Raw genomic sequence first — 24,131 nt, 5'->3', positions numbered from 1 at the left:
AGCAGAAACCTTCTGGCTTTCCAAACCCTTCCAAGGACGCTGCTTGAGAGCTGCTGGATATTACAGTGGCTTTTGAGGACACCGAAGAGGTTCAACTGGGTATAAACTGTCTCCATTCTCTGCCCAACCCATCATAATAATGGGATTGCCAGAGCTTGGTCATGTCGGATAATGCTACTGTTTAATGTGGCCACTTCAGAGGACCCAAATATAACTCTCCATCTTGAAATACCTATGGGACCAAACTGGCCATGCCAAGACCTTGGACATGGCATTTAAAGACACAGGTGGCTGCAACAGCTCCACAAGAAGACTGAAACTCATCCTGCCTGTGTCTGGGCTAAGCTTGCTATAACTGAGTTATGCTGCTCATTTGGGAATTATCTTAGCTCCAGAAGAACTCTGTTCTCTTTTAATTTATATTATTCTATCATCTCTTCCTTTCTCCTTTCTTGTCTTCCTCCCTACCACCTCCTTCAGTAAGAAACTGTGTTGAAATATTCCAGCCTCTCTGTTTCGTGAAGTTTCAGCCTCCTCCAGCTCTTACATCTTCCATATGTGCTGGTTTTAACTTTCTGTGTGAATGAAGATAAGGAGAGGGAACCGTATTAAAGACTTGCGCTTACTTCTTCAGAATACAAGTAAAGCAAGGATGAGTTTGAGCTTTGAGTTCAATCCCGATCCTTTCCTAGTTCCCAAACTCTCCCAGCTCTGCCTGGGGGTGGTAGGTGGCAGAGTGTAGATGGGGGACTAGGACTGGGTCACTGCAGGGTGGATCTAAGTTTGGATTTTTCTCTAAGTTTCAGTGTTATCTAGTTTGGCCCCAGCCCAACCATAATCATTACCCTGAGCCCAAACCCGGTTCCTCCATGTGTCTGGGATGGTTATTCTTTTTTAGAGGTGATAAACGAACACATTGTATGTGTTATCTGCCTTTTGCGATAAATGCCAAGCTGTCAGAATGAAAATGTCGCGCACATCATACATAACGTATTTACATTTAAGAAGATCGACTCACACGAATTTCAACAGCCTTTCTGACGGCGCCGGCATTTGCAGCAGCTTAGGCAGGTATTGCCAATGTTTCTATTTCTGGAGTTGAAATAAACACAGCACATCAAAACGGAGTCATCAAACCAAAACAAAGTATTTAACATGGTGCAACAGTCAATGCCATAAGAAATCACCATATAAGTATGCAGAGTTATATATAATCTACACATACTAATATGACTTTACAAATCTCATATTACACGTGGATACACACAGAACGGACCTGGGAGGAAGCATGTGTTGCCAGCCCCTCTGGGGGCTCGGTTTCTTACCTAACTGCTGCAGGGAGTGACAACACTTTGTTTTTGAAAGTGACTGTATTGCGATCGTATTGCATTCTCCTGTGAGTCACAATGGATAATAATCTCCGCCATCCGCACGACAAAATGGTACAGAGCTTCCTCAGCAAACAACCATCCCTGTGGGACAGAGGTCTGGCAGGTGCGAGGTCCCTGGCAGGCCCTCAGCGTGGCCGTGAGCTCCTTTGGTCGGCCGCTGGGTCAGTCCCTGGCTCTCGGGGGTTCTCCGGTGGGCCAGGAGGGCAGCCCACAGCCCAGGGTGCAGCAGTCTGCTCCGCCGGGACTGGCCACCTGCTGGGTTTGGCACCGCTGGGACTAACCCGACAATGGTTTCCGGAAGGTGCTGCCCCTGCTCTGGGGGAAGCCTTGGGGGAAGAGCCCGGGGCCCTGGCAGGAGCGGCCGGTGGGGCTGGCTCCCAGCTGTGCTCCCTGCCCAGGGCTGGGGTGGCTCCGCATCCCGCCCGGGAGGGTGGGAAGGCGGCTGTGGGCTCCGGGCCAAAAGCTCTCCCCGGGGCACATGGAAAGCTGAAGGATAACGCAGAGCAGTCCTGCAACTGCTCTAGTAGACACCGTGGGCGGAAGAGCTTCCCAACAGCTCCAGACTATTGCTGGGAGGGTTAATACCATATTTACCTTTCCCTCTCCATCCCCTCTCCCCTTGCTCAGCCTATGCTGCGCTGAGCAAGTGGTAGGAATGAAACAACCACAAACGAGACCCACAGTCCTAAAAACAGTGGCACTAACAGGGCACTGATCCGCATTACGGCTCTCAATGACTGCCAAGCGGGTGGAGCTGGACAAGGTTAACTACAGCTGGAAATGCAGCAGTGTCTCTGCTGCAGACCGGGCAGGGCAAGGTGAGCAAAGGGCTTTTTGCTTTATTGGAGTATGTTGCCGCTACAGAAAGAAAGTCCTCAGCACTTCCCAGGGGTATAACCTGTGGTTGTGTCAGCAGTCAGTGACATCTGTGCTGTGAATACCTTATTTTCACCCAATGGAAGGCAATTACACCCTGAAAGACATCGTGACCAGTAAAACCCCAGAAAGATTGGAAGGGAGAAGTGAAAAAACTGAAAAAAAAAGGAAGATGAGGGTAAAGCGAGAGGAGAACATGAAGAAAGGAGGGAATAAATGACAGAAGAAGAGGAAAAGACTGGTGAAAATAAAATAAATGAAGAAAGCACCTCGTCTGGGGTTTGCAGCAGGTGACTCAGCGCCTGCAGATCTGAATTCTCCTTCAGACTCGACTCTGGCTGGCTGTGTGCCTTTCGCCCTGCTCTGTCTGAGTTTCTTACCTAGCAGGGCGTCCAAGAGGGCAAATATACTGCAGAGCACAGGCTTTGTAAATCCTCCAGCGTCAACAGCGGTCAAATGCTGTGAATGAAACGTGAAAAAAAAAAAAGACTGAGGGTGGGATGGGAGGAGAGGCAGGGAACCAAGGAGCAGAGAAAGGGCGAGGAGTGAAAGAGCGAGAGGAAGAGAGGAAGAAAAGACTAGGGAGACCAGCTGAAGGAGGGGGAGAAGCTCTTGGAAATGAGGTTGGCCATTGGTCAGAGTGACTGTGTCCTCTCGCCATGGCAGGGGGAAGAGCTGAAGCTTGTCCTGCCGACCCGCGTGGAGACCGATGCTTGCAGGCTCCCCACCGGCAGCACCTCTGCAAGCTCTGTCCCGGGGCAGAGGAGCCGAGAAACCACGGAAGCCCGTCACAGAGAGGTTTCTAGACAGGATGAGCGCCTGACACAGAAATGCCGCCTGTCGTGCCCCTCCGGCCGGTGCACGATCAGGACGGGGAAGAAGCGGGCATCGTGGTAGGTCGGGGGGTTTTCGTTGACAGCCAGCTGGCTAGAGTAGGAGCAGCACTGCTCCTCCTGGCAGCCCCGGTCCGCGATGCTGCTGCTGCGGCTCCTCCAGAGGCCTGTCCTGTGGGAGCCATGGATGCGGCAGAGCGAGAAGCGGCTGGTGTTGAGGGAGAGCCGGGAGTTGCCACTGCAGCTGTGGAAAGCGTGGCGCGAGAAGATGGAGGAGGTGCTGGAGGCACGGTTGCAGCGTTCACAGCCGTGGGCCGTTTCGCCGTACCGGCACACCATGTAGCTGTTGTAGGCTGGGGAGTCGGCCAGGTCCATGAGCATGGCCTCCGAGTAGCTGGGGATCAGCTGCCGGTTGGTGCAGATGTGCCACTCCAGCTCGGTGCTGTCCTGCGTGGCGTCTCGGGGCATGCGGTACCGGTACAAGGGCTCCTCCGCCGCCACGGGTGCTGTGTACTCCAGGCCCAGCAGCTTCTCCACATGGTAGTGAACATAAGCAGTCCGATACTCTATGAGTACCCTGAGCGGCCAGGAGATCATCAGGATAGCTGCCACCCAGAACGCATAGTGGGACACGTACCACGGGAGGTGATCCGGGTCCCCGTAGGCCATCATAAGCTCTTTAAAGTCTACGTTTTTGAGCTGCATGCCTTCCCTCACCTCCATGTAGTCATCCAGCCCCTCAATCTCTGTGAAGAAGTGAGCCCTCTGAGTCAGGTAAGAGTTCTCAGACTCAATGTTGGCAAAGCTGAAGCACTTGGTGAACCTCAGCTTGGTGGCTGTATGGCTCTCCAGGCCCAGGAGCTCCTTGGAGATGTCCTTGTATCCACAGTGAGAGTAGTCAAACTCAGCTTCAGCCACGTGGGTGTTGACCCTCTCGTGGTAGACTTGTGTGGTGGTGTAGGCATCGCCATTGCGGTACCGGGTCACCTGCCGGGTTCGCCGCACAAAGTGGTAGCTGATGGCTTTCCACCAGATGCACGGAGTGGCTTGCTGCATGCGGTTGATGCATTCATAGACACTGTCCACATCTGCCTTGTACTGCAGCTCTCTCTTCACGTGGCAGTGCCAGCACTCCACCAGGTACACCACGTACAGCATAGAGAGGAAGGCCAGCGGGATATAGACATAGCCGTCCGAGCATGGGCTGTCATGATAGATCATGGACTTGCCCTTGAAGGAGCTGTCAAAACTGAGCTTGGTGATCCGGGCCAGCTGACACCAGGTCACTGCACCCAGGCAGCCATACATGAGGATGGAGAGGAGGAGGCATTTCCAGTGGGACTCCCGGCACATGCAGGCACTCAGGGACTGCTTCACGGGGCGTTGCTGCAGTCACAGCACCAGGGAGGGGGAGAGAAAGACAAAGAGAGAGCGAGGAACCTGTCAGTCACGCCACTTTGCACAATGTACACGGTGACTGCTGCCTTCAAGACTGCATCTGGCTTTGCTCTCCACTGCCTGAGGACTGGGACACCACCCTACTTAATATAACTGTGAATATAAACTTAAACACTGTGCCAGGGACAGAGGTCTCTGGACAAAACTTCTCCCTTGCTTTCTCCTGGTTCCCGACTGTGCCCACCCCCTGCTTGGAGAAGCCCCTCCACACAGGGTGAGATGGGTCACCATCTCCTTCTCCCTGCCTGGAGCCAGCATCATCTATGAACCCCGCCATCCTCCGAGGCTGAGAGGGCTTCGTGGCACACGAACAGCCGAAAGCGCGGGGCTGTGGACTTGCCCCTTTGCTTCACGAGTTCCCAGTGCCTGGGATCCCACATGGTGCTGCTGGGGAGGCTCGGGAGCAGCGTCCGTCGCCGGGCCGCAGCTCCATGGGCCGTGCCAGCACAGGGGGACCAGCGCTTCATGGAGCTGGAGCTGCTGCCTGACTCAGAGCTGACTCACACCCAACACTGAAACCTACCAAATGATCGACACCATTCTTCTTGGAGGTGAGCCATCAGGAAAATTACTAGATTCAAGCACATTTAGTTGAAAAAATTGTCAGGATTACAGCACAGTGCAGCATAGCTTCAGGCTGGTTAGGAGACTAGCTCTGACCTAAAATACCTGAAAGCTGAAGCATTGGAGCTTAGGGTGTATGCGTGAATATTTAAAATGCAGCACATCCCTCTCTCTGAAGTCCCAAAAGTCAGGCTGGGAGTAGAGCCTGAGTTCGCACTCCTGTACTCCCACTGTGCCCTGAGATGGTGTGATTGAAGCCCTTACCCCAGCCATGGTGCAGTGAATCAGCTGCATTGTCATGCTACGCTGGGCCATAATAAAAAATGCCAAATCGAGCCAAGCAGCTAGTGGAAACGAAGTTGTCTCCCCGCAAAGAGCAGCAGCAGCATGAGTTACGTTACTGGCTGGCAGCCGCCTGCCTGCAGAAAGTGCATGAAGCAAGACCCCTCACTGCCCTGGTAGGTCATGTGGGGGCTGTCTGCATCCTTCCTGTTACTGCCATCCTCTGCCTCCCCCCTAACTCTGAGGAAATGACAGTGAGAAAGCAGATACACACTGATATTCATGCATCATCATGCCCTCTGCTGAGCCTGATTTCATGCAAAAATAGAAGCACACTGTTACTCCTTCTCCCAAGGGGCCACCTCTAATGCATCAAACTGCTCCGTAGATGCCAACAGATGCTAGGTTTGGGAAATTTCTTCTCTTTCCTTCTCCAGGGACAAAGTTCTCCCCTAATATAGCTTACCTTGGACCCACAGCAGTCAAGATTCAGTAAGTAATGCTGAACCAGCAAGGAATTTAAGGACCAGAGGACCAGCTTCTTACGCCTCAGGAAATAATAGCGCAGCACCACTAAAAAGAAGAATTCACTGTCTTCTCAACGAGATGTAAGCATTGGCGTCTAACCTTGCAGGGCTGCAAGGTCAGATTTAATACTGCTTTTTTTTTTTTTTCCTGGGACAGAACAGCTTCTAACTATGGAGTGTTTGCCGGCTTGCTGCGAGCACTGCCAAACTAGATTTCATGGGCTTTGGTTTGGATTTCGTAGCTTCTAATCTGACAATGTGTAAGTGTAGAGTAATTTTATAGATTTTAGGGAGCTACACCAGTATTCATCTGCAGGGATAAATGGCAGAATCTGGCCCCTGATTCTTCCTGATGCATGCAGAAGGAATCTCTAAAGAATTGCTATTCTTATCCTAAACCTTTCGTATGTGTGTATGTGTCAGAATAAAAAATAATTATTCTGGGCTGTATTCTCTTTCCAGTGCCCAAAATGGGTGTAAAGAAGCTAAGTGCGTTATAAAGATGGTGTTGGGTTGACGGTTGGACTTGATGATCTTAGAGGTCTTTTCCAACCTATGATTCTACGATTCTATGATTCTATGGCACACAGTACATAACTTTTCTGTGGGTAAGGCAGTGAAAACACCTTAGTTTGGGTAAGAATAAGGCTGTTTTCCTTACCTTGAGGAAAGCCAAAAAGTGACTTCAGGCAGCCCCCAAATCAGCTGAAAAATAATTACGGGACTTTTGGGAAGGCATCCCTGAGTCTACGTGTGGTCATGGAGAGTTTAATCTCTTGAAACTCTTGTCAAATACCCACTGCTCTGTCCCAGTGTGGTTACTGCCCCAGTGTAGGCTTCAGCCCCAGCCACACACTGGATGTCAGGTCAGAGCCCCGGGCTCTCCCAGCTCGTGGGAACTCCAGTAGAAAGCATTGTCTTCTCTTCTTTGTCTCTTTTTAACACAGAACTAGAGACTTAAGTGCTACAGTAATGCAAAAATATGGACTGCAATGAAGAATTACAAAACTCTACCCCTTCTTTTCCCTGAAGGTCTTCTGAGATGAAGGAAACTCTAAAAATTCACATCTCTCTACTCCAGTCACTGGGACTGTGCAGAAGAAAACAGCCGGGCAATATTCTAACACCGGGATTTAAGTTCACACCCAGGTTTCCACAGGCAGCTCTCATGTAAAATCGCGTATGGTTTATACTGTGAAGAATGCCAGTGGACCCAGCAAAAGATGTCCAGCAGTCAGTTTTAATGTAAGGTGAGTGCTTAAGAACTCCATGCAGCTCCAGGAACCCCGATTTTTCCCATGACTTGTTTGAAGCACTGTCAGCCTGGCCCTGGGCAGAGCCATGCGAGAGAGCTGTCCCACGTCAGCTAAGGCTCTGTTTGCCAAAGGCACTGCAATCTCCACCTTCCCTTTATCTCAATTCCCTTGACTAACAACTCCTCTGCTCTCTGCAGCTCTGTGGTCCAACCTACAACCCACAGGCTGGCTTCTGCCCAAGGAGTGATTCAACCAGCACTGCTGGTTAGGGCTATCAGTGGCCATATCGGAGCGGGCAAATGCCTCCTACTGTGCTTAGCTCCGTGAAACGCTACCTCCCCTCTGGGGGAAGAGATGGCTCTGGTCTCACCAGTCCTGGACCAGCACTGGGCTGGGCTGGCAGCAGCTCAGAGGCTTGTAGGTCCAAGATGACATTTCTGTATGTGTCCTCTGCAACACTTCAAAAATGGTCATCAATCCACTGCACTGAAAGGGCTGGATCAGCCCGAGCCAGGTTACCGCCACCATTCTCACTGCAGCCTGTAGAAAAGGCAGCTTCTCTCCTCCTTGGATTAGTGAAGACATGAAGCTCTAGAGCCCACTGCCACATCTCTCTGATTCACATACCTACCAGTCCAGTTCAGCAGGGCCTTCATGTTTAGAACTCTTTAGGAAAAACACAATTCTTTTCCTCTGGCTCTTCTGACCCACTGTCTCATACCCTCCTTTGTTCCTAATCAGATCCCACCCTCCACAAGTCCGTGGTTACAAAAGGATCTGTCTTCCAGGGTCCACCCCCATGGCTGTCCCTCCTATTTCAAGTTTTGAATACGTTTAACTGGCCTATATCCTCTTCTTTCTCCTTCCCTTTGCTGAAATCATTATCTAACACAATTATACTATTAAAAACACTATCAGAGTGTTTGTAAGAAAGACACAAAATAGAACATAATTACAATAAAAGCATCAGACATTCAAAAATCTAATAAGAAAATATATCTTTACATCTCTCTGCGTAACAAATTCATTAATATGTTAAACCAGTGGCTCCTAGACTTTATTAATTAACATACCACCTTCTTGCAAGCATGCTGTTTGTGGTACTACATGGAATTTTCTCCTTTCCGTGCATAGGATTTCAGATCTAAACAGGGCAAGCTTGTATTTCTGGATGAGTACAATAAATGTTTAAGGAAACTAATAATTTCCATGATAACTTGGCCCAGCCAGCAAATGGGAGTTGCGTCCCTTGAGGAATGCTGTGGGATCTGTGTTGTTTTGACATGGAACAAAAGTATAACCCCTGGAAAATGTTAATAGAGAAACTTCATTGAAGAAAGCAAAGACAAAGAGCCCAACAGAAAGGCAGAGTGAAACAGAGACTGTCCCAGAACAGACGGAGGGTCAGTCACCAGGCACTGTGCCTGCCAGCTAGGACTCACTCATTTTGGGTCTCTAACACAAATCAAGAGAGGTGTCATTCCTCTCCTGCTTGTTGGGGGCCTTCCTTTAGGCTTGGCTTCCAGCATTGACCTAAGAAACCTCCTGACAGAAGATTAAATGAGACACAGGTTGCCCAGAGAAGGTGTGGATAGTCATTGGAAGTCTTGTTGGGTAGGGCTTTGAGCAACCTGCTCTAGTCAAAGATGTCCCTGCCCATGGCAGGGGGGTTGGACTAGATCCCTTCTGACCCAAGACATGCTGTGATTCTACCACCACTTCTGTGAAGAGTGATGGCTCTGACAAACCAAATGTGTCACCCAAAAGGTCCCAACCAGCTCTGATGACAGTACAAATTGTAAAAATCTTCTGTTTTGGACGGAACGCTGTAAAGAAGCACAATTGAGCTGTCAGTATCATTGTTTACGATTTTCAAGTTGTGCTAAAAACATGTGCTGTAAACAATGCCATGCTACGCTCTGGCATGCTGCTGAGCAGCTTTCAGAGGCCTCCCTTCTCATCGCACCTGACTGGATTGGAAACTTCTGCTAACTCTTACCCAAACTAATCACAAGCCAAAATTCACTTTACTCTTCCACACTTAAAAACAACAACAAAGTATTTCGCAAATTCTTTAGTAGACCTCAGCACAAGTGAGGAAAATGCCACAAGCAAGAGGTGGCATGCACAGGGAGAGCTGGGAGCGCCTGTGCCGGGGGTCTTATGGAGAGGGACAAGGTTGGGGACAGCCCTGCACTGAGCTGTCCCCAGCTCCGGGCAGTCGGCCTCGCAGCGCTGCTCCACATTTGCTTTGGGGTTTTTTTGGCCCATCGTTTCCAGAAAGCTCAGGCAGAGCGAAGGATCTATGTACCACACAAAACACTCCACATCCTCCCATGGTCTGTTTTCTGTCTAGCGGCGTGGACCCTTCCAAGATACAACTAAATGACAGAGGCTACTTAATTTGTTGCCACAGTTGCTGGAAAATAGTCTGGAAAGCCCTGACTGCCGACGGAGAACTGGAATTTCAACTGACACCTGTAGTAGACAGGAGTTTCCAGGCTAGCAACATTTTGATTATTTCTCCTTCAAGAGAGTTCTGTGCAAAACTTAGTTTGCAAATGATAAAACACCCAGGCAGTGGCTGAAAGGGCAATTGCCTTCAAAGACACCCTCCGATGGCAGATGCCCAAGATCAAAAGCAGGTATGCAAGGACTGGCGTGGAGCCTCCCTCGCCCAGGCACACCCACCCAGCGCTCGTCCTGGCTCAACAGCAGCCAGGTCAGGTTCTGGCTTCAGCAACTGTAATTAAAATCATTAAAACGTGTTCTGTGTTGTAGCAGCGTGCAGGTTCGGGCTGTTAATCTCGCATGGTGTAAAAGGGTGGAGAGAGCGGAGGGGGAGTGCACAGCTGGAGCCAAGCGTGCTCTGGTGGCAAGAGCAAGGGGCTGGCGGCCAGTGGTTTGGCTCTCTGACCCATCCCTTGACTTCTTGCACATGACCAGCATTAAGACACAGGCAGGTAAGTTGTAGCTGGTAACCATCCTAAGTGAGCCTGCAAGCAACTACGCTGGGGGTGGCTGTGAATGCAAAAACTGACCTCCCCTCAAACCCTGATTTCTCCTTAAAAGGCGTATTTGAAATGTAAGACTGATGCCAGGGAACCAGAACAACATATTTCTGGGTGAGCAAATTGTGCTTGTGTCTCTAGGCCCCTTCCTCTTGATGGGTACGAAAGAACTAATGAACTCCCCAGGGAGCATGTCGAGGTGGTCTGGGTGTCCCCGTTCTTCCACGCGAGCCCTCCCTGTTAGCAGCAGGAGGAAGGGCCATGCTCGGAGAAGCCCAGACTGATTCCACCAGCCCAGGTTTTTGGGTGCCTAACCCGAAATTCTGGTGCCTCTGCGATGGCTCGCTGCTTTTGCTGACCTCCGGATACAAGTACGTCTGACAGCAGGACTCACCACTAGCCATGTGGCTGTCCCTCAGCGATGGTGGGGATCCTTACACTATAATCAACAGCCAGATGGTTCTTTAGCACGTACGGGTAGTCACAGAAATTTCTCCTCTCGCCTTTGCAAAGCTATTCTGGGTCAGGAAGGTTCAGCTTCTATCACAACCCAAAATACATTTGCACCTTAAGACTGGGAGACACTACGCCTTCTCCTCGTAGCTCCTACATCTCACAGGCAATGCAATTTCACTCTAGTCCTGTGTACAGCCCAGTAACGAGTGGTCTGTAAAAGCTCATCTTCCATAAAGACACTCTGCTTTAACTGATAAGACTGAAAGAAATGAAGAACCTGCGATCCCCTTTGTAATTTGTTTCGATGATGAAATTTTACTGCCACAGTAATTTTGTCTCACTTCAGTCCCCATTCATGGCAGTGGGGATGCCCATTCTCTGGGTGATGAAAGACTCCTTTCATATGACTGTCTTCTCTCTTTGAAAATACTTCTCCATTCTAACTGTGACACCTCTCAGCCTTCTTTTTGACAATTTAAATGGGTTAAGGTCTTAAAGTCCTTCACTGCACAGCCTTTTTTCTAGCTCTTTTAGGTGTTCTGCTCTCCATCTAGCACCTTGAGATCTTTCTCAAATGCATACCCTGCAAGTGGATACAGGACTTTGGCACTTATTTCACTGGCATCACACCAAAACACAAAATCACCTCTCATTCCCATTTATTCCCCCTTTTTACTGTCTCCAAGAGTTGCATGCGTAGATTTTTGCCCAGCACCACCCCAGGAGTCCACGTTCAACCACTCACCTGCTTTGCTCCCAGGTATTTTTTGAGCCACTGTTTCTGAGGACAGCTGAAGGGCTGGCTGCAGTCTCCACCCTGAAATGTGCAACTTCAGATTTGGCTTTGGATTGAATAACAAAATTATCAAATGAAGCAGATCCCTCTGCAGGACTGCACTCATCTCATCATTACAAACCAGCCTGCTGATGTTTGTGCCAACTGTTAATGTTACCAGCAGTGATTTTATGTTTAATTCCAGTGGATAGTGTCAAATATGGTAATTATTCCTGCAGACCTCTGCCAGTCTAATGGCTAAATACCCCATTAACTTATACAAGATAACTGTCTTCACAACGCTAAGCGGCAATCATAAACACAAGGCCGTGGGCATTACGTGGACACCAAGGTGCTCCCCACACTTCCAGTGCTCACTGCCAGGAGTAATCCCACATGCAGCTCTACATGTAATACTAAGAGAAACATTCCCAAAGCTTCAGTGGTGCACATTATCACTTAGCTTGCTGTTGCTGTGTGCTATTCATCAGTAGCTGTATTTTACTTCAAAAGTAGCTGTATGGCAGTGTGGGCTTGAAGCACCTCTTCTTTTTCTAGCTGCCTCAGTACTGCAAATGGTTGAGGAGACAACTACAAACCTCTTGTTTTGTACACTTCTGATTTTGACTGGCAAAATAAATTTGAACTGATAGTTGCCAAACTGACCCCAATAGAGGAGCAGAAATAGTCTGTGAAGTTCAGAGGAAACGGACCAAAGTATTTTGAAGTCACAGTCTTTAAAAATTTGATACATAATTTTGCCTTATGCTTACTATTTCTCCGTAGCTCTCTATTGACAAAATGGCTTTTTCCTCTTCTGTCAGACTTCATACTTCAGTCTCCTTGAAAACTCTAGCATGAGCTGTATCAGCAGAAAATATGCTTCCACAGCATGAATTTATTCTAATGTTTGTTTTGAGGACTGTTTGGGGCCCAGCTTGTGGGTTGGCTGTGTCTGGTTTGCAGCCAGGTATCTGGGCTCCCCAATTTCAAAAGTATTAGATTTCTCCTTCAGGGAAATAATGCCAAAAGAGTTTCCCGTCCTTTTGAACCCTACATGCAAATGTGTTTGTCCATGGTGGCTGACCTCAAGAGCTGCAATTTTGCTGAAGCAAAAAAGCTATCATGTCTAAATTGAAAAAATGAAAGAAAACAGAGGGTAGCAAAGATGTGGCCCGAATGGAAACAGAGAAATGAGGGGGAAACACAGGGGGTGGGAAGAGGCGGAGGAGAGCAATAGCCTAGACACACTCCAAATGCCAGTGCCACCAAGGCAGGGGAAGGGTGGTGGCAGGCAAGGTTGGGGACCAGCCAGACTGGGCAGGGGCAGGAGCAATCGGGCCCAGAGAAGGGACCTGGGCGAGGATCAAATGTGGGGAACACTGAGCCTGACAGCACCAAAGCATCACATGAGCCAGCAGTCTTCCTGGCCCATCTATGACCTGGAAAGCAGCTACTCCTGAACGGCTGCTTTCTCGCTGCAGGGAACTTCTCCAAAAAATAGATCTATGCCCCTGTCTCCTCCCCACAGCCTGAGGAGTGGGATAAGGTTGTGCTAAATTGGGGCAGAGACTCCCACGGTGGTGACAGCACGCTGCAGGGCTGATGCTGCAGCTGTGTCTCAGCAAGAAGAGATGTGCAGAATCACAGCATGCCCCTGCTCCCTGCCAAGACCTGGCTTCGGGGCTACAGGATGACTTTACCACTGTCTTCAACAACAAAATGACCCCATAGCTCGGGATTACTCATGTGAGCAAAGAGTCAATCTTATATTTTGATTTCTTCCTCTTTTATTTAGCAAGAATAATCTTCTTGTCCATGGGGAAAAAAGAGTGAGGGAAACACTGACAGAGGACTGGAAGAAAAGAAATAAAAGTAGAGAAGAAAGAAGAAAAAATGGTGGATAAATTAATGCCAGTCATAACTTCATCTTCCTCTGCAGATTTATGCTTGTGATTAATATATCCCAATAAGATACATAAAAGGGAAAGAATAATCAGTAACAAGTTACACACTTTGGCAGGTGGTGACCCGCCTGGATGAAAGCAGATTTTTGTCTCTAACTAGGAGACGCTCTTCTGTCGTGGTCAAGACACAGCAGTGGAAAATGTTCCACCTCCTGACGGACACGGCAGCACACAGACCAGAGCGGACCACTGAGTCCTTGCTAGGCAAGCCTTAGGTTGGGCTGTTAACCATAACTAAGGTGAGCTCTGACACCAGGACCAACCTCTGGTGCTGAAAAAGCTGTCACCATTTGTGCAGTGGACAGGGATGATGCAAGGAGAGCAAGAAGATCTCTGCCCCCTGTTCCCAAACAGCCACAAGAGACGTGGGTGCAGCTATCATCTTTCCAGCTCCTGAGGTGATCCTGGTGAAAAACTGGCCCAAGAAGTCTGGGGTGACCAGGGAGAAGACAACTTCAGGAGAAGAGTCAGAGTACAACATCTTATTGCCTTCCAGGGCCAAATTAACTCCTCGGTCACATACTCATTAGTACAGCAAGGAAGGAGCCTGCAGGGCTGTGCTAAACCAGACATTGGTGTATGACGGGCAGAAGTACTCCTCCACCATGTGACCCAATCTGGGCACTGCATGAGGCATTGATAATAAGGCCTGGTGAGGCAAAAGGGAGATATTACAACAGTCACCTCATAAATTCCCTCCTGGAGAGCCTGGAACAAAATCCCTCCTGCCATCCATCTTGAACGGCAAGAAGCCCATTACCCCTAGCTCACACTGAGCCAGTAGCAAGTGCTCTCAGCGTGGCTGCCAGCATGGAGGAAAACAGAAGGGATAGAACGCAACAGAAAAAGCCATTTTGCATCAAAGAGAATTTCCCTCCAGTACTTGAACATGCAGCATATTGGTTGCTGCACGTATATTTTGGATGCACCATTTGCTCATCTGCCACGGAACTCCTGTGAGAATGAAAACTTCCTGCAGGCAGGGGCCGTGACGTCAATGCCAGGCAGAAATGATGTTACTTGGCTTAAAAAGAATAACCTGCATGCACTCCACATGTCTGAAGCATCACTGACTCAGGCATTCGCTTTGGCAGTTGCCCTCCTGTGGTGAGCAGGGATCACTTGGTTTCTCGTTGTTTAAGTTCCTGCAGAGATTTAATCTCCTCCTTTCATTGACAGAGCTGTCAGGGGGAATGTCTCAGGGTGGAAAGCGCACAAAATGGTAGCATTAAATTCTCTCCCCAGTAGAGCCTATCGCAGGACAAGACAAACCATGTAAAGCCACAAATCTTGCTGATTCACCTGAATTTCAGATGCCAGGATGCCCCTGAAATACCATACAAAGACAGCCTGTTATTTCACACCATTCACCCTCTGAATTCAAGGCACCATCGGAAGACGAGGAAAGCAGACATCAGGACAGAAGGAGCCTCCAGTCCTCTAAAATGTCAGATTCAGCAGTGGCTCTTGCAGGATACTTTCGAGTTCTTCAAGCAGAAATAAAAGAAAACCCAGAAAAGAACATTTGGATCACAGACAATATATATGGTGCATATTTCAGCAGGATGGGAAAGCCACTCACTAAAATACAAGCGTACGTATGCGAGTGGCGTGAAGAATTTGGCCCTGGCCACATCTGCTGGTGACGCTCCCGCGTGCTGCTCCAAGGAAAGCCGTGCAGTTGCATCTTCAGCACCAAGGAATCCTAGCAACAAAGCGATCACCATTTGCAAAATAGAAATCAGGGCTATTTTAGTGGCAGCTTCCTACAAGCTCACAAACACTAACAAAACTATCCTGTTTGCCCCCAAATCACTGATGTTGCTGCCACCGGCTTTTGACTCAGCAGCAACAGAAAGAGCATATTCTGGGGTCAGAGGATTTTTCCCAGTAATGTCAATGCTAGGAACGGGTTCATTGGGAAAGAAAAGCTGGGATTCGAACTGCCTCAGAGCAAGTGCGTAGCTCCAAGAATGGTTCTTTTTCCTAGACTTGAAGCACACCCATCAGACCTAGCTCATATTCCCCACACCCCCAGCTTGAGTGGTTCCTAGTAGACACAGGGTAAATTTTACAGGTGTAACAACGTGGTTTACCTCAACACTTATCAGTCAGCCGATAAAAGCATCACATATCCTCAGGAAAGCTCCTGGGATGCAATTCCCAGCTGCTGTCAGATCAGCAAGACCAAGTGATTGGCACGAGCCGTAGCTGTGCTGCTCAGTATTTTTCAGCTTGCCTGGTGCCTAGCCGGCTGCTTGCCCTCACCGCAGCCAGTGGCCAGCCCTGCTGCATGGAGGTTGCTGGGGAGGTGCCCTTGCCCCTGCTCCCATGCTGCCGGGAGCTCCTGGAAAGGCTGACGGCAGCGTGCGTCCGTCCATCCCTCCCGCGGCTGCAGAGCAGCGCGATCCTCACCTCAGCAGGAGCAGGCTCCGGCATGCTCCAGCCTGTGACAGTCAGACCCAGCTCCCTCACCCTCGGGCAAGCTGCAGGCGACACAGAGGTGGTACCACTGCCCCACGGGATGGATCACCCAGGTGCAGCTTGCTGACGGCACCGGTGTTACTGGCAGCTTCGCTGACAGGAAGGGAAAACTGACACCAGCCAAGGGAAAACAGGAGGGCTGGTGGGACCAGCTCCCATTGCTTCAGCCCAGGAGAGACTGGGACAGTGGGAAGGGGACAGTAGCTAGCTGCTGGCCTCGATGTGCTTGACAAACTCGCAGCTGAATTCAATGGGAATCCGGTAATACCGATTTCACACCCACCTTTGCTCACGAGATGCAGCTCTCCAGGGGTGGGAGAGGAGCGAGCAGCGAGGGAAGAGGCTGGCGGTTCCTGGGCAGGATCACTTTTTCACGTGCTGTGCAAATGAGTAGCCTGCAGGAGCGATGTCAGAGCCATAGTTCAGTGGTGTACTAAAGCTTGTCCCTTCCCAATCCTGGGTCCCTAGGGCTGCAGGTGCTCTCCCCATCCTTCAACAGTGCACATCCTGTGCTTTAGAGTTCTTACCATTGCCACAGGTCCTGTGTGTCCCACCTGACCTCAGCCTCAACATCGGGAAGTGAGGGACTGACCTGGAGCCAGGCTGGACAACAGCCGTGGACCAGTTTCCCTGGGGGGGGAAGAAGGGAGCCGGGAGGAGACAGCCTTGTGAGGAGGAAGCCTGAGGAGTCTTAGTTCCCTGCCAGCTATTTGCAGCCTAGTTGTGGAGTGCCTCTGTTTAGAGAATTTGTAAATGAGAAGAATAGTTCATTATTATTAATAGCATGTAATCTGTGCTTACTCTGAAGGAACACCTTGAGATTTAAATGGGAGATAAAAACATCTCTCAAGTCCTCAGAAGAAATATGATCTGGGACCGATCCAAGCTCCAGTGAAGTCAGGGGAAGTCTTTCAAAGTGAACTGTGAATCAAGCTTTGTCCAGAACCATGAAGGTTTATTTTTATTCTCACATTCTTTGCAAAGCCATCCTTTTACCTAGTAAAACCAGAACAAGGTGGCTCTGTGATTTGACCTCTCAGCCTCCAGCCTTCCCATTTCCCACATGTGACCTCCCAGTCGGAGCCTGCCAGCCCCAGTTCAGCAGAGGACCTGCCAGCCCTGCCGTGCTGGGCTGCCCCGGCTCAGGCTGCGGCCGTGCCAGGTCCCTCGCACTGCTGAGCTGAGCATTCCTCGCAGTAACACCCAGCTGCTGCTCAGGCTTCAGCTACTCTGTCAGATTTGCGGAGTGTGGTTCCCTGTCTCTGCACCTTTTCGAACACAGCTGGGACCTCAATACTGTCAGGTTTTTTAATAACGGTGCTCCTGTTAAGACGGGGTAGTATCCCAGCAGCTAATGCTTCCCTGTGAGAAAAGAGGCTTCATCATAAATACCACTTCTCTCTCCCTCTTGCTTCTCTCTCTGCGACACGTTCTGCAATAACATGTGACAGCACAGAAGGTGAAAACTTCACTGGAAATTCATTCAAACACCTAATGGTTAGAAGGGATCCTGGGAGCCAGGACACCTGGATTTTATTTCGTGACTTGACTTTGACCCATGGCATGGTTTCAGCACACCTTTTTATACCTCCTGAAGACACTGAGAAAACAGTATTTGCAAGCTGCTTTCACACGAGCATTGCAGCAGCGCTCTCCAGGAAGGCACCTCACCTCCAGGCAGACCCCCATGCTAGCAGGACCCCACTGGCAGACGCTACCACGCCAGCCTCTCTGGTGCTCCACGTTCCTCCTGCCCATTGCAGGGTAGGGGAGACAGCATCGCTTGTGCCTGTGGGCACTCGGGCTCTTCCAGCTCTTTTCTTCCATGACACACTGTGCTGGTTTGTGAGGGCTACTCAAAAGTAAGATGCCAGTGCCTTGTGCCGAATCGCTTTTGTTATCACACCAATCAAATGTTGTACTCCACAGTTCCCAGTCCAGCTCCTGAGGGCAATCTGTCGCATGGGTATGAAGAAGGCCTCCAGCTATAAATGTGTGGCCACAAATCACTTCTCTCCTGCAGCCAAATACGCTGTGACCTGCAGAAGTCTCTGACTGAGCCCATCCTCCTCCCTGGTAAGGTCAGGTTAAAAAGACACCGCGTTTACAAGTCACCCCAACTACCTACCGTTAGCTTCCTTGCCAGAAGCGTGACCCTTCATGACCTGCTCTCTGCTCTTTGCTGTCAGCTCCCACTGGTCCCCGCTATCACCAGCCAGCTGTTTCCAGCCCGTCTTCCCTGTGCTCCAGTCTTTCCTTAACAAGGCCTCCGCTGGCTGGATGCTGAACTGGGATGTGCAATACCTCAGCCGTACAGAAGCGGTGCTACGTGTGAGTTGGGATTCCCTGTACGTTATTCACCTGATGTAAAATCACAGAAGTCAAAAGCCAAGTCATTTTGTGGGGTGTAAGCCCCTCCGTCCTCTCCCGATGGCACACGGGGCACCGTGACAGTGGCTGCCAGGTAAGCCAGACACCGCTTCACAACCTTAACTCTGCTCCGGGAAGGCTGCCAGCCCCCCGTGCTGCCGAGTTGCCGACGCCGCGCACAGCCAGGCTCCCCCAGCCTTCCCACTCGCCATCTGTCCTGCCCATTCTGGGCGCTTTGGCTCCTTGCTTGTGTGGCTGTGGACGAGATGTGCTGTCAGCAGCGTGGTCGGCACTCACGGAGGAGCCGCCACGGGCGGCTCTCGGCGGCAGCCTCTGTCCCTGACTCACACTGTTGGCTCCCGTTGGCAGAGACCTTGCCAGCTCCGCTGCAAGCAGCAGCCCCGCCGTAACACCTCGCTGGCTATTCCATGCAACGCTGCTTAAAGGAAGTTACCCCATTAGAGCTTTGGGCAGTTACCAAAGCCACTGTAGCAACTGTGACCCCAGCGAAGTTTCACTATGTGCTGTTTTTAGCTTTACGGCTCTTAAGCTCAGAGGGGCCCGATGAATGATTAGAGTCTGCAAGTGAACTTTTCAGTGAACTACATTTTCCATGATTTGAACTTAAAAACCAATAAACTACTTCATCATGCTTTTCTAAAAAGTAGAACTCCCGCTGTAAGTGAAAAACCAAACACAGCCTTATCTTTAGTGTCTGAAACACACTGAAAGGGCCTCAGAGTGCTGACGTTAGTGCCACTACTTCTGGTATTAACTGCTAGGATACGCCTAGAAACAAGCCCCACTCACTATAGACTACTTGGGGACGTTACACTCTTTTTAATCTCCATTTCCGCCATGTTCCTGGTCACTGGCAATGATTTGATCTATTTTCTTCCAAGGCGTAGATACAGATGAGAGGAAGCCTCCCGCACTGTTCCCAGGGAGAAGATACCTCCTACCTCACTCTTGCAATGACTTGCACTAATTGCAAAGCATCCTCTGTTTACACACTTCCCTTCTGGGGGCGGATCATCCTCCGGGGTCTCTGAAGTGAGAAAGGGAGAACAAGGAGAGTATTTGGGGCTTCAAAAAAGCGTGCAGACCCATTGCTTTTCCACTGGGATCAGGTGACTATCTGTCCACCTGAGAAACCAGACCATTAGAAACCAGGTCTGGCGGGGACCTACCACCGAGTCACCTAGTTTCTCCTTCCCCTGTGAGGCAACATCTATGTACTTAACAGCTATTTGCCTAAATTGTCCTTATAACCCTCCAACGGCGGAGCTCGTGAGCTCCCCAGTCACTCCAGCCCAGCACCCCATTGAGAAAATTCCCTTGCTAGGGGGAATTAGGAAGGTCAGCCAGAAGGAGCAACTTGCTTCAGTCTCAGCCATGGCAGCAAAGGAGCACTATCTGTCGGAGAGGACAGAAGACTCTGCCTATAGAAGCCCACATAGCTGGAGCCCAGGCTGCCCTTCAGAGCTCAGACACATCCATTTGATGTTTCCTATAGCTTTTTTTTAAACTCTTGACAGCTTCTCGTGTGAAGTGCAGAGAAGACAGCCAACTTCAGGGCACCAAGAACAGACATGTGATCAGAAGATAAAGTGGGACAACGAAAGGAACAAAAGCAGAAAAAAGATGCCATGCCTCAGCATGGATTTTGCTCTGACAGGTTCTGCAATGCAAATATTGCCTGGAACTGCAGGATCATGAAAAAAATCTTTCCAGTTCCTCTGATGCTGCTACTGCTGGACTTTTTCCTTTGTCTCTACAAGGGAGACCATTTGGATCAAGGAATGAGGTGCACTCCTTGGTTTATGTCTGCTGAATGAACGGGCAGGAGGGGCAGAAAGGGGCTTGTCTTGTTTGAACACCAGACAAGACGGGGAATATCGTGCACTGCGTAAAAAATAACTAGTAAACCATACGTGCTTGGGATGGTGACAGTCTTCCACCAGGCTAACCAGCAGCCATCATTCAGGGTGTTCGCTGAGCAGGTCTTTTGCAAGAGGTTTGGAAGAACTGAGGGGAAGGAAAAGCAGAGCTTCTCCGGGAGCCACGTCTCCTGTTCCCTGCTCTCTGCGAGCAGAGGCCGTTGAGTCCGTGTCCTGCGCAGCTCTTGGCAGACAGGTTTACAAAGGAAACAGCCCCTCTCCGGTGAGTGGTACCCAGTGGTCCCTCCGCAGCTTCTGCTTAAAAGGTGGCAGGGAACAAAAATTAACCTCCATCACAAGCACTGTGCCCTCTCTCCTTCCATCCCCTGCTCCTGGGTTGGTTTCTCTTCAGCACAAAAGTCTTGGGGATGACAAACAGCCTCCAGAGGAAAAGGAGATCGCCAGACAGGCAGCGGGGAGCAAACGGGTTCCTGCAGATCTACGAGGGAGAGGGGTTCATCAGACCATGGGGATCTGCTGGTGAGGAAGGTCTACCTACAGCAGCCCTGATAAACCTGAGATGGTCACCTGCCTTGCTTCCTCCGCCATCTCTCAGCCCCATAAGTACTCCTCAGCCCATAGATGGGGACAATTTAAAGCTACCCGCTCTAAGTTCTCAAGGGCTTCATGCCTGACGTTTTCAATGCCATAAAATAATCCTTGACAAATAAAATAAATGTTTGACATTCATATTGGAGGAAAGGGATAAAAAAGCTGGAGAACTAAATGGAATTAATCCCTCAAGTAGAGGATGTCTCTCCAGTGGCATGCCTAACAGGAGAGGACCCAGCTGTCTTTTGACCTGAACAGTCTGTAAAGCCATAGCCTACGAACAAGCAGTATGTGTATTTTCTTAACTTGTAACACCCCCTGGTGCTGTTGAGACCACAAACAGCGCTTTCGAAATGAGCTCTTGTTGCATTTTGCATCGGCAGTAGGAGGCAGATGAGACAGTTTTAAGTGGCGTCTCTCTTCTGTAACATCTCCATCAGCGAGCTGATGACCATGGGCTTCAGGAACATCGACCCATGAGGTTCCCCCCCTTTTATTTAAATAGCTTAACTGATTACATTATGTCATGCCCAATTAAAGTTCTTACATATGGAAGAGAAGATAAAACCGGGTGCGGACAACTGCTGTTTGACTCTGCCGGTACAGACAAGACAAATACGTATTTCAAAATGTCAAGTGGCTGCTTTCAGCTTTCTTCAGTGATTACTTGGCTATGATAGCAAATAAATGATGTTTGTACTCACCAGGTTCACTTTCCTGAAAAAGAAAAACAATTTCCAACTAAGTTTTAAAGATTTAAGTAGTTCAGACCGTTTCCTGATTGAGGTGTAAATCAGCAGAAACGCAGAAAAGTCCCTACCAACTCTTCAGTGTAGGTGTAGGCTGTCACAGTAATAAGACAAGAAAACCAGCTAGCCCACAGCTTAACCGGGGCAGTACAGAGCAGCAGGTTCTGCTACCTCAGGGAGGAAAGCAAAGGCAAATATATCCAGAGAATCAATCTGCAGCAATAACTTCTGAAACATTTGGAAAACCACGTCCTTTCCCTTCCCCTCCTCAAAGATCTTCATTCGTTTTTGCAAGAGTTGATGGAATGGTAAAAGGCTACACCACCACCAAAAGCATGGCTGTTCCAGATCATCCAGCTCGAGTAATCGATATCTTGACAGAAAAAACCCAAATCAGAATACTGGCAGCTAATCCGAGGGCTTGCTCTGACATTCAGCAAAGTCAGCAGTCAGCCTTAGTGGCCCTTGGCAGAAGAGGACAAGGGCCGCGGCAGGAAAGTGAACTACCTCTGCCTTTCCTGCCCCGCTGTGGCACTGTCCTGCTTTCAAGAATGAAAACTCAGACTTCAGACACATTCTCTGCTACCAGCTCAGGGTCTACCTCACATTGATTTATTACCCCATAAAGGCAGATTTTAATTACTTCTAAGATTTAAGCCCATGCATTTGATCTAAGTGAAATCCATAAATGACAAGACTAATAGAGAAACCCATAAAATGCCCATTTAATACCAAGCATTTAAATACAACTGCAGGTCCAAGCACAAAAAGACTATTTACACGGAGATGGAGAAAGCATGAGGAAAAGACTAGTATCGTAGGACTGAGGTGTTAAGATATCACTGTTACAGGCATTTGAGATATAGAGTCAAATGTGCAAATGTTTGTGTTGGAACGGAAGAACAACTGAGAACAGGATGAGTGAAGCAAGATACAATGTGCTTAGCAGACAGATCGAGTGATCTCACGTCCAGGAATGGCTTGGATGGTTTTATGGTGGACTTAATCTATTGGAAAGCCTTCTGTAGCTCCTGGTCATAGACCAAATAAATCAAAAAATCCCTTCCAGTATTAACCATCTATTGATCTTCTGCAGGGCTGTAATTACATTGGGGAGCTCTACTGCTGGAACAGCAGCTGTACCCTGGATCCAGCCACAGCTCTTCGCAGTGAACCGCGCCACAGGTGTTCAAAAAGCAGTTGTACAGGAGAAAACCCTAATTTTCACCCACGGAGGTCAGTTTTCCCAGCCTGAGCTGCTAAGTCAATTTTCTATCATAGGTACTTTAAACAGTGCCGTTTGGTTTCAGCCTAAGCATACTGCAGCTTCACATGGGCTTTGTTGAGGCTGCCGGATTTTGGCTACAGGACCATGAGGCTGTCGATGAGCCATGGGGCCTGTTAACGAAAGCCGTACGCAGACTAACTGCACGCAGCCGTGCTCCAGGGCTGCCTTCACCTGTTTTCAGCTTCCTCTGCCCACTTTGGGGCTGCTCTCTGCACCCCTGGGAGAGCGTACGTGTGGTTTTAACCCCGTACTACGACGAAAGTTCAGTCGCTCTCCACGATCTGCGCATGGGTTGGGCGCTGTAAGCGGCAGACCTGTCAGAACCGTTGGGGGCAAAGGCTGCGTTCAGCGTAGCAGAAAATCTCCGGCGTTCCCGCGACAGGACAGCTCGCTGTCCCGACCGTGCGGGACCGTACGTGCGCTGTCACTTGTCGCCACAGAGCCCTCCCTGCGGCTCTCTCTGGCCAAAGCCCCGGGGTCGGGATGTTCAGGATGTTTCGTGCCAGCGCTCAGACATGTCCATCGCTCCCTCCCTGCGGTCTGCAAGGCCACCGCGAGCACTTCCCAGCTGACCCCAAGGAACACATGAAGCCGTATTTTCTACGGTGTTTCCCCCCGCAGGCGAGGCACCAGGAGCGCCTGGGCCCCAAGGGGAGAGCAGAGTGTCGGTCTGCCGCCCCCCTCGGCCCAAGCCCCCGGAGCCCCGGGCCGCGAACCCTCCTCAGGCCAGCGACGCCCCCGCCCCGCCGCGCCGCCGTTCGCTTGGCCCCGTCCCAGGCCCCGGGGCTGCGGCGGGCTCCCCCGGGCCGAACCAGCCTTCAGCCAAACTTCCACCGCCCGGGCCCCCTCTGCCCCCCGCCGCACCGCTTCGCTGCGGAGCCGCCGCCCCCAGCCCGGCACCGGGCGCAGGGTGGGCGCCGGGAGCCCGTCGGTAACACCCCGCAGCCAGCGGCGCGGCTCCGCCACCGCGCCCCGCACCGCGGCGGCTGGCGGCCCTCTCCGCAGGTAGCCGGGCGGGCGGGCTGCGGCTGGCTCCCCGCTCCCCCCCCCGCTCCGCAGACATCCCCGGCTGGGGCACCCTCCTCCCGCCGCCGCCCCCCGGTTCCTCCCCACCGCCCCTGCCTTCACCCCCCGGCCCGGCCCGGGGAGGGGCGGCCGCCCCCGCCGCCGCTCACCTCCTCCCGCACGGCGGCCCCCGGCGCGGGGCTGCTGCTCGGCCCGCTCTCAGCAGCCGCCTCGGCTTCCCCCTCCGAGGACATCCTCGGCCATCACCGGCGGCGGCGGGGGCTGCGGGACAGCGGAGCCCCCCGCGGGACCCCCCTGCGCCGGGGCCGGGGCTGGGGCGAGCCGCC

At 50.7% G+C, this 24,131-nt stretch overlaps 1 protein-coding gene across 2 annotated transcripts; it reads right to left on the bottom strand.

Moving 5' to 3' along the window:
- Positions 1 to 223: 223 nt before the first annotated feature.
- LOC104328173 (transmembrane protein 151B) lies at positions 224 to 24,131 on the bottom strand. Of its 2 annotated transcripts, XR_012764517.1 has the most exons (4): positions 23,955 to 24,131; positions 2,648 to 4,486; positions 1,019 to 1,092; positions 224 to 575 (listed from the first exon to the last, which is right to left on the bottom strand). XR_012764517.1 is itself a non-coding variant. In XM_075426046.1 (2 exons), exons 1-2 carry the CDS (start codon positions 24,036 to 24,038, stop codon positions 3,056 to 3,058), a joined length of 1,515 nt encoding a protein of 504 aa, XP_075282161.1. In that variant the 5' UTR covers positions 24,039 to 24,131; the 3' UTR covers positions 1,147 to 3,055. The 2 variants fall into 2 exon arrangements, 1 of the variants encoding a protein (XP_075282161.1); XM_075426046.1 differs by lacking the exons at positions 224 to 575; positions 1,019 to 1,092 and having other exon boundaries at positions 1,147 to 4,486.

This window comes from Opisthocomus hoazin, chromosome 7 (assembly GCF_030867145.1).
Source record: "Opisthocomus hoazin isolate bOpiHoa1 chromosome 7, bOpiHoa1.hap1, whole genome shotgun sequence".
NCBI lineage: Eukaryota > Metazoa > Chordata > Aves > Opisthocomiformes > Opisthocomidae > Opisthocomus > Opisthocomus hoazin.
The sequence above is the reverse complement of the archived record's forward strand: the minus strand, read 5'-3'. Positions and strand labels throughout refer to the sequence as shown.